Source organism: Sorex fumeus, unplaced genomic scaffold, assembly GCF_029834395.1.
Source record: "Sorex fumeus unplaced genomic scaffold, SorFum_2.1 ptg000073l, whole genome shotgun sequence".
NCBI lineage: Eukaryota > Metazoa > Chordata > Mammalia > Eulipotyphla > Soricidae > Sorex > Sorex fumeus.
In genome coordinates this window covers 3,956,414-3,977,995 of record NW_026606130.1, presented here as the reverse complement: position 1 = coordinate 3,977,995, position 21,582 = coordinate 3,956,414, and the positions used below count along the sequence as shown (strand labels likewise).

The 21,582-nt window shown below is 41.8% G+C and overlaps 1 protein-coding gene across 1 annotated transcript in view; it reads right to left on the bottom strand.

Moving 5' to 3' along the window:
• PHKA1 (phosphorylase kinase regulatory subunit alpha 1) overlaps positions 1-21,582 on the bottom strand; it is a 204,120-nt gene that overhangs the window by 116,952 nt on the left and 65,586 nt on the right. The window contains exon 13 of the mRNA XM_056130113.1: positions 20,050-20,128. Coding sequence (XP_055986088.1) covers positions 20,050-20,128 — 79 coding nt within the window. The remainder of the gene's footprint in view (positions 1-20,049; positions 20,129-21,582) is intronic.

Genomic DNA, 21,582 nt, shown 5'->3' with positions numbered 1-21,582 from the left:
GAAATAATACTGATAAAAGTTCAAAAATATTAGAGAACAAGGCAGATCTAGTAACTATAAAATAAGACCTTTACATCAGGTGCAGAGAATTTGAAGGGAAATGAGGAAGAAATGATGCTGGAGATGGAATCAGAAAGAACCTTGCAAGGAATGTTACAGAAGGAGTTGGGAAGCCCCAGTAGAATCATCATTATGGGAATAACATGTCTATATCTGCATCTTTTCAGTGGGGGGGGGGGTCATGCCTTAATGCCTCGGTGTCACTCTGAGCAGTACTTGGGGAACCATACAGTGTTGGGGATCAAAGCCAACTCACTACACCATCTTGATGGTCCCATATCTGTATCTTAAAATAACTTTTCTATGTTGATTATTGTTGAAAGTTCTTAGCAAAATGGTAGAATAGACACTGGAAAAATGCCCACTAAAATATAACCAGAAATCAACTACATATCACATAGAAATCCTGCAACCATCTATCTGAAGGCATGTGTTTATGGTGAAGAACACAATCAAATGTGTGGTTTTAAACCACATTCTGAAGTTATGTTGTGCAAACCAGTCGCTATTACTATGGGCTGACCTTCACTCAGCAGGGCAGCAAGATGGTCAAGACTATAGACATAACAGTCTACCTTTTGAACAGAGGTGAAAGACTAAACTATGGACATAAATTGTGCTCTGGGACAAATAACAACACCCCCCACCAAATCCCATTGTTTTAAGCTGGTGGAAGATGTACCTTCTTCCTTCATAAGGTAACAGCACAGCATTAAGCTATGGCCCAGAGGCAGGGATTCTGAGTCAAACTGTTGAGGCAGAATGTTGGTAGGAACAGAAGACAAAAGTGCCCAGACAGAGAGGGGGCAGTATGTATTTCTCCCTCTGAGCTGCTTCCAGCCCACTCCCCCTCCAATGACAATCCTGTTATCAATCCACTGAGGTTTTCAATCTCCTCATTACTCGTTACCATTGCTTTCCCCCTCCATGTTATTACCCTTGAAATAAGGGATAATTGACAATAATAGAGCCACCTTACTAAAAGCAGGAAAACAAAAGAAGCATAAGCAGAAAAATTCTATAAGCAACAATGTTTATGAGAAACAGCCTTGTTCCTGACGCCCCATTCGCTCTCAATGGAACGACCATCTCCGAATGCAACAGCTATGTGTACCTAGGTCGAGAGGTCAACATGACAAATGACCTGGCACCCGAGCTGCGCAGGAGGAAGAGAGCGGCTTGGAACGCCTTCAAGAACGTCGAAGAAATAGCTAAGAGGACGAAGAACCTCCGGCTCCGGGCACATCTCTTTGATTCCACTGTTCTTCCTGCATTAACATATGCCTCAGAGACCTGGGCCCTACGCAAACAAGATGAGAACGCCATTCAGGTCTCCCAAAGAAGAATAGAAAGAGCTATGCTTGGAATATCACGTTTCACTCAAATGAGAGAACGAATCCGGAGTTCTGACATCCGTCGACGATCAAGGATCAGGGACGCTGTCTCATATGCCAAGGTGTCGAAAATCAGATGGGCTGGTCACGTAATGAGATTTAAAGACGACCGTTGGACTAGAGCTGTTACTGATTGGATTCCACGGGATGTCAAGAGACCGCGTGGCCGCCCACCTACCAGATGGTCAGATTTCTTTGTCAAGATCATGAACGATCGGTTTGAGGCCCTCCATGTTCCCGGAGCGAAGAGATGCCATTGGGCTACACTAGCACGCGACAGGGACAAATGGAGACGTTGCTGGCGCCCGCTCGAGCAAATCGATGACTAACGGGAAGTTAAGTGATTAAGTGATTAAGTGACTAAAAGCAGGAAAACAAAAGAAGCATAAGCAGAAAAATTCTATAAGCAACTTCTGTACAAATAACATAGAATTCCTCAAAGAAAACAAGACACCAGAGGAACATAAAGACAGACTAAAGGAGGTAACAGACAAAGAATAAAGAAAAGCCATCACTAAAATATCAAAAATTCACAAAAGTAGAGAAGTCTCAACTCAAAACAGAAACAAATCCAACATATCAAGAAAATGTGCAAGAAGTTAAGACACTCTTTAAAGAGTGTCACGACAAGTACAGCCTAAATGACATCTCACTTCTATGTTCATTGCTGCTCTGTTCACCATAGCCAAAATTTGGAAAAAAACCCAAGTGCCCGAGAACAGATGACTGGTTAAAGAAACTTTGGTACATCTACCAAAAGTATCCTCCCCGCACGGCAGAGTCTGGCAAACTTCCTGTGTCATAATCAATATGCCAAATACCAGTAACAATGATGGGTCTCATTCTCCTAACCCTGAAAGAGCATTGAATATGGCTCTTTTAAAATCTCAGGGCTGGGAAGAAGGAGACATTACTGATGCCTGCCTGAGGCAATCGACGAACAACAAGATGATCATGATCATGATCGTGGTACACAATGGAATACTATGCAGCTGTTAGAAAAAGATGAAGTCAGGAAATCTACATACAAGTGGTTCTACATGGAAAATATCATGCTAAGTGAAATGAGCCAGAAAGAGAGGGACAGACACAGAAAAACTGCACTCATATGGGGAATATAAAGTAACAGAATAGGAGTAGAATACCCAAGAATAGTTGAGATAAGTACCAGGAGGTTTGCTCCATGGCTTGGAAGCCAGCATCACATGCTGGGGGGAAAGGCAGCTCACATAGAGAAGGGAAAACTAAGTAAAGGATGTTTAGAGGACTTGCTTGGGATGCGAGATGCTTGCTGAAAGTAGGCTATAAACCAAACAGGATGGCCACTTAATACCTCTATTGCTAACTACAACACCCTAAATGAAAGAGTGAGAAAAAGGAAATGCCCTGCCACAGAGGCAGGGTGGTATGGGGGGTAGGAGGGCTACTGGGATCATTGGTGGTGGAGAATGGGCACTTGTGGAGGGATGTGTACTTGATTATTGTATAACTGAAACCCAAGCACGAAAGTTTGTAAGTCTACCACTGTATCTCATGGTGTTCCACTAATAAAAAAATTAATTAATTAATAAAAAAGTGTCAGGACAAGGTAAAAAAGGGGATTTTTTTAAAATTACAGTGTTGGGAATGTAGTTCAAATGGTATAGTACAGGGACTGGAGCAAAAGCAGAGAGGGTAGGGTTTTTGCCTTGCACGCAGTCAACCCAGGTTCGATTCCCAGCATCCCATATGGTCCCCTGAGCAATGCCAGGAGTAATTCCTGAGTGCAGAGCCAGAAGTAACCCCTGTGCATTGCCAGGTGTGACCCAGAAAGTTAAAAAAATGGTATATTACATATCTTGAACTATTGGATGCCCTGGGTTCAATCCCCAGCACCAAATGGCTCCCTGAGCAATACCAGGAATGGAACTGAAGGTCCCAAGCAACGCCATGAGTGACCCTGAGGGCCTAAGCTCCCTCTACAACAGCAAAACATAAAAACTGTTGCAGAACATAAACATTTCCAAATAGAGATGTTGGCTATAAAGAACACACTGAATGAATTTAATCTAACATGCAAAGCATGAAAAAGGAGACTCAACCCCACAGAAGAAAGAATACAGTAATTGATGATAAATTGACTCAAATGGAAGAGTAGAAAGAAACAAGATTTAGTTAAACTAAAGAAGGTAAAGGTAAAGGTAAAGGCCCTCCCGTTGATCGTCGATTTGCTCGAGCGGGCCCAGTAACGTCTCCATTGGAGACTTTGTTGTTACTGTGCCTGGCATATCGAATACTCTCGGTAGCTTGCCGGGCTCTCCGAGAGGGGCGGAGGAATCGAACTCGGGTCGGCCATGTTGGCCCCTTGTAAGGCGAATGCCCTACTGCTGCAAACTAAAGAATGTCTAGGAAAAATATCAGGCTCCATTCAAAGGTAAATAGATGTTAAAGGGGTGTTAGAAGGTAAATAGAGAAAGGAAAAGAGAGCACATAAAAAAGTTACTGAGAGCCCCGCCCGTTTTCTGTCAGAACCCGACACCCTCCAGCGGGGGACACCTACCTCAGCTCCGTGGGACTGTCCATCGCCTAATTGGCCCCTCCCTGCAGGTGGGTAGGGGGAGCACGAGCCGGAACCTCTGCTCCTCACCCCCAGCACCGAGCCTTTTCCCGCGGAACATGACACCCACCAGCGGGGAACACCTGCCCCAGCTCCACTGGACTCCTCATCGCCCCTCCTCCATTCCAGGAGCCTGGGTGGCAGTGACCCTGGGAGGGGGCGGGAGCATGGCCACTACGTAGGGGTGTGGCCTCCCAGATGTGGGCGTGGCCTTCTCCTGGGCGGGCAGCTGCTTACGTGGCCAGAGTTATATTTCCCAATCCAAGCACTCAGAACTTTCATCCCACATTTTGTTGCCTGATATGGACCAAAAATTTCTGACCACCACTACTATAATACAACAACATCCCACTCGCCTACTCCGTTTCTAACAAAGGACAAGTATGAAATAAGCTGTACAAGCTCAATACAAAAAAGCACCTCCTCCAAAGCTTCATGCAATGTCGGTTATAAAACAAAGAATAACGCCTGATTGAGAAGAAGGTCGGACTCTAGAAAGGGAGAAGGGTGGATACCATCCACCAACCTTATCCAAAATCCTTTCCCACGATAAGAGGGAACAGTACCTGTGATTTCAGGGTTCTACCTCTAGGCAACCAAAACAACATGAAAAAACAGAGCAAATCTCCACTACAAGGAGAATACGAAGAAAAGAAACCCGAATCCTCAATCGAGGTTGTCCACAATTATGCTCTCTTCGATAAAGAAATCCGGGACGAAATGCAGAGGGTGTTCAAGGATCTACTCAAAGAATCAATGGAAGAGATATCCATAAAACTAAAAGAAGAAATGAAAGAAACAATAGAAAAGATGGTCGAGAAAATACAGGAAGAAATGAGAGCAGAAATAAAAAGCTTCAAAAAGAAGTGTCACAAATAAAGGATTCAGTAGATGAAATTAAAAAGTCAATAAGTGCCCTTAGCAATAGGATAAGTGCAGCTGAAGAGAGGACCAGCGAGCTTGAAGATGAGCAACAGAAATCCCATAGGGAACAACAAGCAATAGTAAAAGACCTCAAAATGGCTCTAAGGAGAATCAGAGACCTAGGGGATGACGCCAAGAGAAACAACATTAGAATCATTGTAGTACCAGAAGGACAGGGAGACAACCCCAATGAAAAAGCTACAGTCAAAGAAATCATTGCTGAAAAGTTCCCGGAGTTAAGGAATGCAGACATCCAGATCCAAGGAGCCAGAAGGCTACCAGCTAAAAGAGACCCCAGAAAAAACACTCCAAGGCATATCAGTCAAAACGATGGATGCTGTGGACAGAGACACAATATTACAAGCAGCAAGGTCAAAGAAGGAAATTACATACAAAGGAGCACCCCTTAGATTCACAGCAGACCTATCAGAGGAAACCCTTCAAGCCCGAAGGCAATGGTGGGATATAGTGAAAAAACTCAATGAAATGAACGCCTCACCAAGAATACTCTATCCAGCTAAACTTTCACTCAAATTCGATGGAACAATATACCACTTTGTAGATAAACAACAGCTCAGGAACTTCATAGACTCAAAAACAAATCTAAAAGAAGGACTAAAGGGGATCCTGTAAGATAAGAAGGAAAACACGTATAAACACAACCAACTCCTACAGAAAGATGGCACAAAACCCCATGACAATAATCTCCCTTAATGTCAATGGTCTAAATGCACCCACTAAGAGACACAGAGTGGCAAAATGGATTCAGAAACTGAAACCAACATTCTGCTGTCTACAAGAAACTCATCTGAACAATCATAGGAAACACAGACTCAAAGTGAAAGTATGGAAAACAATCCTGCAAGCAAACAGCTCCTTCAAAAAAAGCTGGGGTGGCCATACTATATCCGACAACATTAATTTCAGGCTGGAAAAGATTAGAAGGGACAGCAAAGGCCATTTTCTCTTCATCAAGGGATACATACAACAGGAAGGAATCACACTCTTAAATGTATACGCACCTAATAAAGGAACAGCTAGATACTTAAAACAACTGCCAACAGATTTTAAGGAGGACATTGCTACCAACACAATAGTAGTTGGAGACTTCAACATCGCCTTATCACCTCTGGATAGATCAACAAGAACAAAACTCAGCAAGGAAATATTGGCTTTGAAAGAAGAAATAGAAGAGTAAGGACTTATAAACCTATACAGGGCTTTACACCCCAAAAAGAAAAAATACACATTCTTCTCCAGTGCACACAGAACATTTTCCAAAATAGATCATGTGTTAGGCCACAAACCTCAATAGAATCGGGAAGATAGAAATAGTATCAACAATCTTTTCAGACCACGATGCACTGAGGATAGAAGTGAATCACACACTGACACGGAGAACCAAATCAAACACGTGGAAACTAAACAACTCACTGCTGAACAACGAGTGGGTGAGGAAGGAAATCAAGGAGGAAATCAAAAGGTACCTGGAAACAAATGAGAATGAAGACACGAGCTACCAGAACTTATGGGATGCAGCTAAAGCCGTATTAAGGGGAAAATTTATAGCTCTGCAAGCATATCCCAGGACGGAAGAAAGGATGCACATAAGCAACTTGACTTCACAGCTCAAGATCTTAGAAAAGGATCAACAAAAGGAGCCCAAATCAGGCAGAAGGAAAGAGATCATAAAACTTAGAGCAGAAATCGACATGGAAACCAAAGAAACAATCTGAAAGATCAATGAAACCAAGAGCTGGTTCCTTGAGAAAATAAACAAGATAGATAAACCACTAGCAACGCTCACAAAGAAACACAGAGAGAGAACCCTAATAAACTAAATCAGAAATAAGAATGGAGATATCACAACCGAAACCAAAGGAATTCAAAAGATCATCAGAGACTACTTTGAAAGTCTGTATGCCATGAAACAAGAGAACCTAGAAGAAATGGATATAATCTTGGATTCCTATAATCTCCCAAAGCTGAGTCAAGAAGATATAGAATACCTTCAAAAAAAGCTGGGGTGGCCATACTATATCCGACAACATTAATTTGTCAACAACTGTACAACAGTACACTGTACAACATTAATAGACCTATTAACATCAAGGAAATTGAAACTGTAATCAAAAGTCTTCCCAAAAACAAAAGCCCAGGACCAGATGGATTCACTAGCAAATTTTTCTGAACATTTAAAGAGGACCTACTGCCAGTTCTTCTCAAGCTTTTCCAGGAAATTCAAAAAACAGAAACTGTCCGAAACAGTTTCTATGAAGCCCATATCTCTCTAATACCAAAAGGAAACAAAGACATCACAAAAAAAGAGAACTACAGACCGATATCCCTGATGAATACGGATGTGAAGATTCTGAACAAAATACTAGTAAATAGAATTCAACAACTCATCAAAAAGATCATACACCATTACCAAGTGGGATTCATCCCGGGGATGCAAGGATGGTTTAACATTTGGAAATCAATCAATATAATCCATCATATCAACAAAAGAAAAGAAAAAATCATATGATCATATTAATAGATGCAGAGAAAGCATTTGACAAGATACAGCACCCTTTTATGATGAAAACCTTCACCAAATTGGGGATAGAGGGGACTCTCCTCAATATAGTTAAAGCCATCTACAACAAGCCTACAGCAAGCATCATCCTCAATGGGGAAAAACTGAGAGCCTTCCCCCTAAGATAAGGGATGAGAGAAGGATGCCCTCTGTCTCTACTACTGTTCAACACAGTAATGGAAATACTAGCAATAGTGATTAGGCAAGAAAAAGAGATTAAGGGCATCCAAATAGGAAAGGAAGAAATCAAGCTCTCACTATTTGCAGATGATATAATACTATACTTAGAGAACCCTAAAACCTCTACCAAGAAACTACTAGAAACAATCGACTTGTATAGTAAAGTTGCAGGCTATAAAATCAGTACCCAAAAGTCCATGGCTTTCCTATATGCAAACAGTGAGAGAGGAGAAAATGACATGAAGAAAACAATCCCATTCACAATTGTACGCCAGAAAATCAACTACCTAGGAATTAGTTTAAGGGAGTAAAGGTCCTGTACAAAGAAAACTACAAAACGCTGCTTCTGGAAATAAAAGAGGACGCAAGGAAATGGAAAAATATCCCCTGTTCATGGATCGGGATTATTAATATTGTCAAAATGTCAATACTTCCCAAAGCACTGTACAAATTTAATGTGATCCCTATTAGGATACCCATGACATTCTTAGAAGAAATGGAGCAAACACTCCTGAAATTTAGATGGAACAATAAGCCCCCACGAATAGCAAAAGCAATTCTTGGGAAAAAGAAAATGGGAGGAATTAACCACCTGAGCCTAAAACTCTACTACAAAGCAGTAATAATTATAACAGCATAGTACTGGAACAAAGGCAGAACTGCAGATCTATGGAACAGGGTTGAACATACTGACATCTCCCCTCAAACATATGATCATCTAATCTTTGATAAAGGAGCAAGAAATGAGAAGTGAGTAAGGAAAGTCTTTTTAACAAATGGTGCTGCCAAAACTGGACGACTGTATGCAAAAAACTGGGCTTAGATCTCTGACTAACACCATGTACTAAAGTAGATCAAAATGGATCAAAGACCTCAACATCAGACCAGAATCTATAAGGTACATTGAAGACAAAGTTGGCAAAACTCTCCATGACATTGAAGCTAATGTTATCTTCAAAGATGTCACGGCACTGGCCAAGCAAGTGAAAACAGAGATAGACAAATGGGACTAGCTTAAACTAAGAAGCTTCTGCACCTCAAAAGAAACAGTGACCAAAATACAAAAAGAGTCTACAGAATGGGAAAGGATATTCTCCAAATACACATCCAACAAGGTTTGATATCAAGGATATACAAGGTACTCGTTGAATTCCACAAGAAGAAAATATCCAACCCCATCAAAAATTGGGGCAACGAAATGAACATAAGACTTTCTCAAAGAAGAAATCTGAATGGTTAAAAGGCACATGGGAAAATGTTCTACATCATTAATCATCAGGGAGATGCAGATCACAACAACAATGAGATATCATTTCACACCACAGAGACTGGCCTGCATTCAAAAGAACAAAAGCCACCTGTGTTGGCACGGATGTGGCGAGAAAGGGACCCTCCGTAACTGCTGGTGCAAATGCCAACTGGTTCAGCCCTTTTGGAAAACAGTATGGACGATTCTCAAAAAATTAGAAATTGAGCTCCCATTTGACCCAGCAATACCACTCCTGGGAATATACCCCGGAGAGGCAAAAAAAGTATAGTCGAAATGACATCTGTACTTTTTTGTTCATTGCAGCACTGTTAACAATAGCTAGAATGTGGAAAAAACCTGAATGCCCGAGAACAGATGACTGGTTAAAGAAACTTTAGTACATCTACACACTTAAGTACTATGTAGCTGTTAGAAAAAATGAAGCCATGAAATTTATATACAAATGGCCCTACACATAAAGTATCAAGCTAAACGAAAAAAGCCAGAAAGAGAGGGACATACATAGAAAGACTGAATTCATCTGGGGCACATAAAGTAACAAAATAGGAGACTAACACCCAAGAATAGCTGTGATAAATACCAGGAGGTTTACTCCATGGCTTGTAGGCCAGCCACAGACTCTAGGGGTAAAGGCAGCTCAGATAGAGAAGGGAGCACCAAATAAAGGGTGCTGGGAAGATCCGCCCAGGATGGGAGATGCATGCTGAAAGTAGACTATAGACAGAACATTGTTGCCACGCAATGCCTCTCCTGCAAACCACAGCACCCAAAAGGAGAGAGAACAAAAGGGATTTCCCTGCCACAGAGGCAGGGTGGGATGGGAGATGGGGGGGTGGGAGGGATACTGGGATTGGTGGGGGTGGAGAATGGGCACTGGTTGAGTGATGGGTGTTTGACCTTTCTATAACTGAAACCCAAGCACAAAAGTTTGTAAGTCTACAACTGTACCTCATGGTGTTTCAGTAATAAAAATTAAAAAAAATCAGGGACACTGTCTCGTTTCCCTAGGTGTCGAAAATCAGATGAGCTGGACACATAATGAGATTTGGAGACGACCGCTGGACTAGAGCCATTACCTACTGGATTCCATGGGACGACAAAAGATTGTGTGGCCGCCCACCAACAGGATTGTCAGACTTCTTCGTCAAGACCCTGAACAATCGGTTTGAGGCTCTTCATGTTCCTGGAGTGAGCAGACGCCATTGGGCTACACTAGCACGTGACAGGGACAAATGGAGACGTTGTTGGCACCCGTTCGAACAAATGGATGAGTAACGGGATATCAAGTGATCAAGTGAAACCTAGCAAGGTCCTAACCTAAATAATACTTTTTGGATCATGACAGAATTTGGCCATGACCATGTTCTTAACTTAAGTATTATGGCACTTTGGCCTGGTCTATTTAGATGCCAGGGTAGCTCAGAGCTTACCCTGGGTCCATCCAGTCCCTCGTCAGGACCCTCCTTTTGGGTTTCTAGGAAGTAAGGGCATCTGAGGCCTAAGTCGAGAGAACAGATGCTCAGGAGTGAAAATCATTCAGAGTCAATTAACTCCCAAGTTACAAAAGCATAGCATTAGTCTTTCTGTGTCTATAAAAAAAGGATATTGCTCTGAATTAACTAAGTAAAGGACTTAAGGAGAAGAGAATAGCAATATTTACAAGCTAACAGAGTCTAATTAGGAGATAAAGGTGATTGACCAGTTGGGGAAGCAGATCACAAAGGAAGAGGTTACAAATAAATACAGAGGGATGGGAGCACTGTTTTGGGAGTAACCCAATAAACCTAAGCTCCTAGTGGCAAGGCAGAAAGGACAAACCAATGTTATCCTATAGTTTACCATCATTAGAAATATTTTACGAGCATTCAGCCCAAGAGAAGGACAACATGGAGGGCGGGATCCACAGATCCCGAAGGAAAAAAAAAAAAACAGTTTCCAAAAAGAGCCGAGATCATCGGGAAGTCTGAGATGGGGTAGGTACCGCATCCAACCTCCCCCAGATGGAACCCCGGTGACCAGAAACCTCTACAAGCACAGCTCGAGTATGCGGGAACTAGGACTTTTCCTCAAAAATGCCGGGACTACAACTCCCAGGTAACCTCAGATTCCGGAAGTCACGCCCACAGCCCGCCCCCCAGTGCCATCTTGACAGCATTCAGCCCAAGAGGACAACATGGAGGGCGGGATACACAGATCCCGAAGGAAAAAAAAAACAGTTTTCAAAAAGAACCGAGATCATCGGTAAGTCTGAGATGGGGTAGGTACCGCATCCCGCCTCCGCCAGATGGAACCCCGGTGACCAGAAACCTCTACAAGCACAGCTCGAGTATGCGGGAACTAGGACTTTTCCTCAAAACCGCGCGGCCGCTTACGCGGCCACGCAACATCTCTCTATATACAAAGTGATCCATGGGAAGTAAACCACCTAACGTTTCTCTCTGAAAATCATAGTTAAGTTTGGAGCACGGCCACGGCCCCAGAAACACAAGGACTTAATGTATAACCCAGCAGCTTGGAGCAGAGAAGTGAACGGGCTATGTGTTAATCCAGGCCATCAAGTCTGCCAGAGGGGAAAGGGTGTTGCCCCATTCGCCCTCTCTTCTCTGGAAAGAAAGATGGCGGCCACATGGGAGCCTTGTGGACAGCAGGCATGAGCCGGGGGAGCGGGGGCAACTAAAACCTCATGGGAAGGGGGGCGTTCCGGTCCGTCCTTCACGCCCTACCGAGGCCACCAGTTGCCCCCCACGAGCGGCTCTCCAGCACGGCCACAGCCCCAGAAACACAAGGATTTAATGCAGAACCCAACAGCTTGGAGCAGAAAAGTGAACGGACTATGCGTTAATCCAGGCCATCAAATCTGCTGGAGGGGAAAGGGTGTTGCCCCATTCGCCCTCTCCTCTCTGGAAAGAAAGATGGCGGCCACATGGGAGCCTTGTGGACAGCAGGCATGAGCCGGGGGAACGGGGGCGACTAAAACCTCATGGGAAGGGGGGCGTTCCGGTCCGTCCTTCACGCCCTACTGAGGCCACCAGTTGCCCCCCACGAGCGGCTCTCCAGCACGGCCACAGCCCCAGAAGCACAAGGACTTAATGCAGAACCCAGCAGCTTGGAGCAGAAACGTGAAAGGACTATGCGTTAATCCAGGCCATCAAGTCTGCCAGAGGGGAAAGGGTGTTGGTCCCTTCCGCCCTCCTCCCTCTGGAAAGAAAGGTGGCGGCCACATGGGAGCCTTGTGGACAGCAGGTATGAGCCGGGGGTGTGGGGGCGACTAAAACCTCATGGGAAGGGGGGTGTTCCGGTCCGTCCTTCACGCCCTACCGAGGCCACCAGTTGCCCCCCACGAGCGGCTCTCCAGCACGGCCACAGTCCCAGAAACACAAGGATTTAATGCAGAACCCAACAGCTTGGAGCAGAAAAGTGAACGGACTATGCGTTAATCCAGGCCATCAAATCTGCTGGAGGGGAAAGGGTGTTGCCCCATTCGCCCTCTCCTCTCTGGAAAGAAAGATGGCGGCCACATGGGAGCCTTGTGGACAGCAGACATGAGCCGGGGGAGCGGGGGCAACTAAAACCTCATGGGAAGGGGGGCGTTCCGGTCCGTCCTTCACGCCCTACCGAGGTCACCAGTTGCCCCCCACGAGCGGCTCTCCAGCACGGCCACAGCCCCAGAAGCACAAGGACTTAATGCAGAACCCAGCAGCTTGGAGCAGAAAAGTGAAAGGACTATGCGTTAATCCAGGCCATCATGTCTGCCAGAGGGGAAAGGGTGTTGGTCCCTTCCGCCCTCCTCCCTCTGGAAAGAAAGGTGGCGGCCACATGGGAGCCTTGTGGACAGCAGGTATGAGCCGGGGGTGTGGGGGCGACTAAAACCTCATGGGAAGGGGGGCGTTCCGGTCTGTCCTTCACGCCCTACTGAGGTCACCAGTTGCCCCCCACAAGCGGCTCTCCAGCACGGCCACAGCCCCAGAAGCACAGCGACTTAATGCAGAACCCGGCAGCTTGGAGCAGAAAAGTGAACGGACTATGCGTTAATCAAGGCCATCATGTCTGTCTGGAGGGGAAAGGGTGTTGCCCCAGTCGCCTTCTCCTCTCTGGAAAGAAAGATGGTGACCGCATGGGAGCCTTGTGGACAGCAGGTATGAGCCGGGGGAGTGGGGGCGACTAAAACCTCATGGGAAGGGGGGCGTTTCGGTCCGCCCTTCACGCCCTACCGAGGCCACCAGTTGCCCTCCACTAGCGGCTCTCCAGCACGGTCACGACTCCAGAGCACAGAAACCAATTTCTTAACTATCTGACTTTCAGTAGAAATACTTCCAGGGTCAATAAGTAAAATAGCAGAAATCCAAAACCAACATTTAATTCTTGAACCCAGCTGTAGAAAGCAAATCACTTCACAATGCTTTTTCAGCATGTCTGATTTGGGGGGGGTAAACTCTAAATAATAGTGTGAATTTTTATTGAAACAATGAATCTAATCAAAGCAGATAGAGTGTTAACTAGAATTCATCTGCCCCACAGGGACTGAGAGGGGTGGGGGGTGGGGTTTTATTGGGGTTCTTCATGGTAAAAAATAAGTATTGGTAAAGGGAAATGTGTTTGATATTTGCATGACTGAGACCTAAACCTGAAATCTTTGTAACCTTTCCCACGGTGATTCAATAAATAAATAAATGAGAACCATTAAAAAATAAATAAATAAATAAAAAATAAAAATTAAAATTAAAAAATAAAAAAAAGAAAAAGAAAATCTGGAAATTCCCCCAAATGGACCAGACTGTCAGGTGACGACAACTTTTGACACAATATCACTGAATGAATGCTGGTGTTTTTTTTTTATTTCTATTGTGGTGGGACCACACCCAAGAGTGCCCTGGTGACCCTATCGTGCCAGAGATTGAACCCAAGGCACATGCTCTATCACTTCAGTTCAATCCCTGACACCAAATATTGTTTATTTTAAATGAAAGAAATGAACAAAACAGGAATCAGTGGATGGGGAAAGTATGTGAACCAGGTAAGACAAGAGAAATTCCAGGCTTCGAGAGAAATAATGAAGTGGCTTAGATCACCTGAATGGTAAGATCAAAAGTTCGACTCCTTGTGCTGCCACATGCACTCACAGTGATCCTGCTAGCTCTGTGGTCTGTGGTCCCTGGCATTCCAGGTGCTTCTGGCGACCCCACAGTTGGATATGTGTAAACACCCCAACAGCACATAAAAGGGATACAACACGCTGTCAAGCACAGCAACAAAAGGCAGATGTGAGTTTCATGACCAATAAGTGGCATCCCTGACAATTATGTGTCCAAATCCCACAACTGTGTGTGTGTGTGTGTGTGTGTGTGAGAGAGAGAGAGAGTGTGTGTGTGTGCACGTGTGTGTGTTTGTGAGTTGTACTCAGGGTTGCACTTGGCATGATGCCCCAGTAACTGCACCAATCAAGGGAAGGGAAAGTAGAAAACAAAATAAAGCTTAATTTTTAAGGTTAAAAAAAAAAGAAATATTTTACAAGACACATGGTAAAGAGTTCTTCTACATAAAAAGGAGAAATAGAAGATGAAAAAAACACGAGTAAGGAACTAATAGCAAGATTGTAACACAAACAAAAACAGTGCTATGAGAAAACAACAAAAAGATAACAGAGAAAGATCAAAGGACAGACCCTGTATAGTCAAAGGATGATAAGCTGGTAGAGCACAAGAAGACATTTTTACATACAGAAAGGATGAGATAATATCTAATTTAACCACAAAACAAAAACCCAGATTAAAGACATTAAGAAGAAAACATTTAAAAATGGAATCATCAGAATAAGTCATTCAAGTGAAAAGTCAAAACCAAATGAGGGAAAACAACATAAATATAAATAATCAGAAGGCAAAAGGCAAATTCACAATAAATAAGCTCCATATAGCAATAACCACTCTAGATGTGATCTGACTCAGTAATCAAAAGACATAGTATTTCTAGACAGATAAAACAGGAGTCATCTGTATTATACATATGTCTCACAAGAAATACTGAGACAAAAGCTTAAATAAGTGGCTGGAGCGATAGCACAACAGGTAGGGCATTTGCCTCAAACGTGGCCGACCTGGGTTCAATTCCCAGCATCCCATAAGGTCCCCCAAGCACTGCCAGGAGTAATTCCTGAGTGCAGAGTCAGAACTAACCCCTGTGCATTGCCAGGTGTGACTCAAAAAGCAAAAAAAAAAAAAAAACCCGCTTAAATAAGCCTAAAATGTAGACTTAAATATACGCTTATAATATAAGCAAAGACAGCTTAAATGTAAGCTTATTAGCAAATTTAAGCCTAAATAATACAACCTTAAACTGAAAACTGATTTAATTCAACAATGCAAACCAAAGGACAGGAACTGCTGCTATCATATGTGATAAAACATAATTTCAACTAAAAATTATAAGAAATAAAATTGGTATTATGTGTTGATCAAGATATAAACCAATAAGAGATGTATTAATCATAAACGATCACGGTCACGGTCACGGTCCTTCCGTTGTTCATCGATTTGCTCGAGCGGGCCCAGTAACATCTCCATCATGAGACTTGTTACTGTGTTTGGCATATCAAATACATCATGGGTAGCTTGCCAGACTTTGCCGTGTGGACGAGATACTCTCGGTAGCTTGTCGGGCTCTCCTAGAGGGGCGGAGGAATCGAACTCGAGTCGGCCATGTTGGCTGCGTGCACGGCACACGCCCTACCGCTGTGCTATCGCTCCATTATATATAATCTATATATACATAAACTATATATATATATGTATATAGAGAGAGATAGAGATAGAAAAACCACCAACACAGGACTACTAAAACTTAGAAAAAAATCAGACTTTAAGGAATACATAAAAAGCAACATAATAACTTTAGGAAATCTCGATGCACAACTAAATAAAATGGCAAGCTCATCCAGACAAAAATTTAACAAAGAAATATGGCATTACACAATCCACTCAAAGAGATGAAATTATTATATATGTACAGAAATTTCCATCTTAAAAGAAATCAATATATATTATTCACAAGTGCACATGGAACATTCTCAAGGACAGAACATATACTGGGATACAAAAATGTCTTAATATAAAATGTGAAGACTGAGATCATATCAAGCATCTTTTATGATCACAATAATATTATATTAAAATCAACAACTAGAAGAAATTGGAATAACCTCAAACATATGGAGACATACTTCTGAATAATAAAAAAAAAACAAAGGATAAATAAATAATTAGAAAGTAAACAAAAAGGCTAGTTATCAGGTTCCACAGTATGTAGCGAAAGCAATATTAAAATGGAACTTTATCACTACATAGGGCCACATCACTGAACAGTCTCATATAAACTAACTTTATATTTGAAGGAACTAGAAAATAAGGAATAAATAAATTAAAAAATAAGCAGAAGGAAATAATCATAAATATTACAATGTAAGTGAATGAAATGGAAACCAAAACCTTGAAAAGATAAATTAAACCAAAAATCGGTTTCACGAAAGAATAAATAAAATTGATATATCCTTCACCAGGTTCACCATGGAAAAAAGGAAAGCACTGTAAAGAAGTTCATAATGAAAAAGACAAAGTTAGAACTAGTACTCCAAAAAGAAATACAGGGCTGGAGCAATAGCACAGTGAGTAAGGCATTTCCCTTGAACACTGCCAACCCGGGTTCGATTCCCAGCATCCCATATGGTCCCCTGAGCACTGCCAGGAATAATTCCTGAGTGCATGAGCCACGAGTAACCCCTGTGCAACGCTGAGTGTAACCCAAAAATTAAAAAGAAAATCAAAGGCGACCAGAGAGATAGTATAGGGTTAAGGCACTTGCCATACGCGTGGCTGACTCCAGTTTGATCTGCAGCATCATATAAGATCCCCAGAGCATCACCAGGAGCGACCACTGACCAAAGATCAAGGAGTAGGCCCTGAGTACTTTTAGTTCTGGATGTGACCCCCCCAAAAAATCCAAAGGATCATAAAAGACCACTATGAACATCCATATGCAAACATATCAGACAATCTAGAAGAAATGAATAAATTTATTTATTTATTTATGCTTTTGGGGTCACACCCGGCAATGCACAGGGGTTATTCCTGGCTCTGCACTCAGGAATTACTCCTGGCGGTACTCAGGGGACCACATGGGATGCTGGGAATCAAACCTGGGTTGGCCGCATGCAAGGCAAATGCCCTACCTACTGTGCTATCGCTCCAGCCCAGGATAAATTTTTAGAATCATTCAACTTTCTAATACTACACCAGGAAGAAATGGAAAGCTTGTAAAGATACCAACCAAAGTCGAAACAGTAATAAGAAATTTCTCCCTGGACCCACATCCCAAAGTCTCACCATGTATACTCATTGGCTCACAGATCCACAGATTCATGGTTAATGTCAGAAGAGAAAGATGAAAGCCAAGCCACTAAAACTCACCGCCACACAAGTCTTCTAGCTGAAAATTCTGGCGAACCCTTGGGAGGGAGGTAGGTTGAATATCTGACTTGCTTAACCTCCGGAAGCTGCACCCATATCCCACAGTTACTGCTATGCCAAGGGCCCAACTTCTCTATTCCATCTCTGTAAAGATGCCAAACCAACAAAAATTCCAGGTACACCGATTTTCAGGCCAAAAATTCTTGGGTCTTCTTGAAGTGGGAGCAGTAAGCCTCTCCCACTCTCCCCCACCACCCATCCCTATCCCCAGCACACTTTTGGAAATCCCAGAAGCCACACCCATATCCCACAGCTGTGGCCACATAAATTCATCAACTCAGCTCCACAGATTCACAGGTAATCTCAGAAGAGATGCAAGGAAACCCACAAAGATTCACAGGTACATGAAAAATCTGGGGCAACCTTGGGAGGGGGGTGGGTCAGATCCCTTCTCTGTCACAGCCCCAGCAGCCATGCCCAAATTCCACAATACTGACAGCCCAATAAGAGCTAAACAAATTAGGTGGAAATGTGGCATAGAAGACAAGTAAGCTCAATAAACCCAGACAATAACACACAAGGTTCAAGTAGCAACATATAGCTTTGTAAACCCTCAGACAATGACTTAATGGTCCCATGGAGAGAAATAACAATTTTCACAAATTTTATTTTACTAAAGTATTTTTGATAATTCCATTATCCATTTAATTGTAACGAGCAATATAAAATAATTTTGTGCCATGCTAAGGGAGCAGGCATGGAGGGTGAGTGGAAAATTGGAACTGGTAGAGGGAAGGTCACACTGGTGATGGGATTGATGTTGGAACACTGAATGTCAGCAGAAACTGTATTATAAGCAACTCTGTAACCCACAATGTTTAAATAAAGGGAAATAACCTCCCTAAGGACAAAAATTCAGGACCAGGTTGCTTTATCATTAAATTCTAAGAAACATTCAACCAGACTAATACCCATCCTGTTCAAACTCTTCCCAAAAACTGAAGAGAGGAAAAACTGACAAACATTTTAATGAGGCTAATATGCTGAGGCTAATAGGCTAATATCACAATTCCCAAAATAGAAATTGATAGCTCAGGCAAAAATCTGTAGACCAGTATCTTTGATGAACAAAGATGCAAAAATCCTCAATCAAATTTTGGCAAATTAAATATAAAATGCTCAAGAAAATCATTAATCAAAACCAAGTAGAATTTACCTGTGGATACAAGTATGTATCAACATATACAAGATCAATTAATGAATATACTACATCAACAGAAGAAATATGAACCTATAAATAGACACTGAAAAAGCTTTTGAAAACATTCAACCTCCATGTACGAAAAAACATTTAAGTTGTGAATAAAAGAAACAAAGTTCAACATAACAATGGCCATATATGACAAACTCACAGATAACACCATAATCAATAATGAAAACCTAAAGCTTTCCTCTAAGATCTGGAACTAGAGAAGAATGTTTACATTCACTATTAAGTTAAACATAGTTTTAAAGTCTTAGCCAGACACTTAGGTGAGAAAATATAAAACGAAACCAAATCAGAAAAGAAGCAAAATCCTCACTTACTATTTGTAAATGACATGATAAGAAGCACATAAAACTAGAAAGACTCTAAAATAGTACTAGAAATAATTGATGATGGACTGAACATAAAGTCATAGGGTACACATTTAATACACATAAATGTGTTACATTTCTATATTCAAACAATTAGTTGGAATAAAGGGAAATTAAGAAAACAAATCCATATAGAATTGCACCTAAAAAAGATAAACTACCTAGCACACTCAAAAATGCTGAGAACTCATACAATTTCACAATGAAAAAGGGCAACCCAATAAAAATATGAGCAAAAGAGACAAATGGACACTTCTTTAAAGAAGGCACACATGTGGCACTGGTGTTCCTTGAGCACTCAGAGTGAGGTATTCACAACTAACGAAAAAGTTAACAAGTAAGACTACATCACATTAAAAAGTTTATGCACATTGAAACAAACTATGAATAAGATATAAAGTAATACTACTGAATAAGGGAAGCTGTTAACAAATTTTATTTTTAGATAAGAGGTAAATGTTCAAATTTTGTAAAGAACTAAAAATACTAAACTCCAAATAAATCAATTAAAAATTGACAGAGGATGTGAATAAAGAGAGAGATGCTTATCATCTATTATTAGGAAAATATAAATCAAAACAACAATGACATACCACCTCACACCTTTTAGAAAGGAAATTATCTAAAAGAAAAGAAATGAGAGTTGGAGAGGATATGGATAGATAGAGGATATGGAGAGGATAATGATAGAGTCCTTATTTATCATTCATGGAAATGCAAATTGGTGCCCATTATAAAAAGCAGTATGGGCACTCCTTTAGAAAAGAAATTCTATACAACCCGGTTATCCCACCTTTGTGTATTTACTCAAAAAAAAACAGTATGTTATATTTATAGACAGTAAAGTAAAAATCACCTGTACAAGAGATGGAATTCTTCCATTTGCAACTACATAGATGAATCTACAGAGTATTATGTTAAGAGTACTAGAAATTATATATACATACCTTGAACCACAACATCTGGTTTTGGTACAGTAGAGAACCTACGATTCAGGGGATCAATTTCTCCAGGAGCTAAAAATCCCTAAATAAAAATTATAAAAGAAATATTATTAAATCTCAAAAAAATCCAGTATTTCAAGAGAACTTACATACCAGGAACATAAACATTTTAAGATGTGAAAAGTAGGGACTGGAGTGATACTACAGCGGGTAGGATGTTTCCCTTGCACGCAGCTGACCCGAGTTTGAGTCCCAGCATCCCATATGGTTCCCCGAGCACCACCAGGAGTAATTTCTGAGTTCAAAGCCAGGAGTAACCCCTGTACATTGCCGGGTGTAACCCAAAAAGAAAAAAAAGTGAAAAGTAGGTATAAAAATAAGTATCTTCATGATATAAAAATGTCTTAAATTCCAGAATTCAGATATGTGTTAATCTTATCTAGAGTCAATTTCTAATAGTTGTCACAAATGATGTATTGGAAACAAATGGCGTATAATGGATAAGTTAAAGATTTCTGCTTACACCACCAATTTCTCTAGCTATATGTGAATATATTATCACACCCCAGCATTTACTTTCAATAATTTCAGTATTAATACTGTCACTTTCTCACTTATTAATGTGTTTGCTGTACTTGCCCAGAAGTTATATTTCATTTCTTTAAATATTTTTCATTTAATTAAAGAACAGTGATTTACAAAGTTATTGGTAGTTGAATTTTAGGCATATACTATTTCAGCAGTTATCTTTTTTATTTATTTTTATTTTTTCAGATACTCATCCCTCCACCAGTGCCCATTTCCCACCACCACGGATCCCAGTATCCCTCCCACCCCCCATCCCTCCCATCCCACCCTGCCTCTTTGGCAGGACATTCCCCTTTCAGCAGTTATCTTTACAAATTACTTTATTCACTTTAAGAATTGGAGTCAGGAATGCTAATTGGTCCAACCTTTCTGGAGTACAATACGGCCATTCCGTAATAAAACTAGAAATTGAACTTCCATAAGACTCATCAATACCACTCCTAGGAATATATCCCCGTGTCCCAAAAACACAACGCAGAAATGCCATATGGACTTCTTTGTTCATTGTTACACTATTCACAATAGGCAGAATCTGGAAACAACCAAGTGCCCGAGAACAGATGACTGGATAAAAAACTAACTACAGTATATCTACACAATGGAATGTTATACAGCTGTTAGGAAAAATCACTGTCACTGTCCTCCCATTGTTCATTGATTTGCTCGAGCAGGCCCAGTAACGGCTCCATTGTGAGACTTGTTGTTACTGTGTTTTGGCATAAGAATACATCACGGGTAGCTTGCCAGGCTTTGCCGTGAGGACGAGAGACTCTCGGTAGCTTGCTGGGCTCTCCGAGAGGAGTGGAGGAATCGAACCTGGCTCGGCCGGGCCAACTGCATGCAAGGCAAACGCCCTACCACTGTGCTATCACTCCAGCCCTTAGGAAAAGTCAAGAAATTTGCTTATACATGGATGGACATACTGAGTATCACGCTGAGTGAAATCAG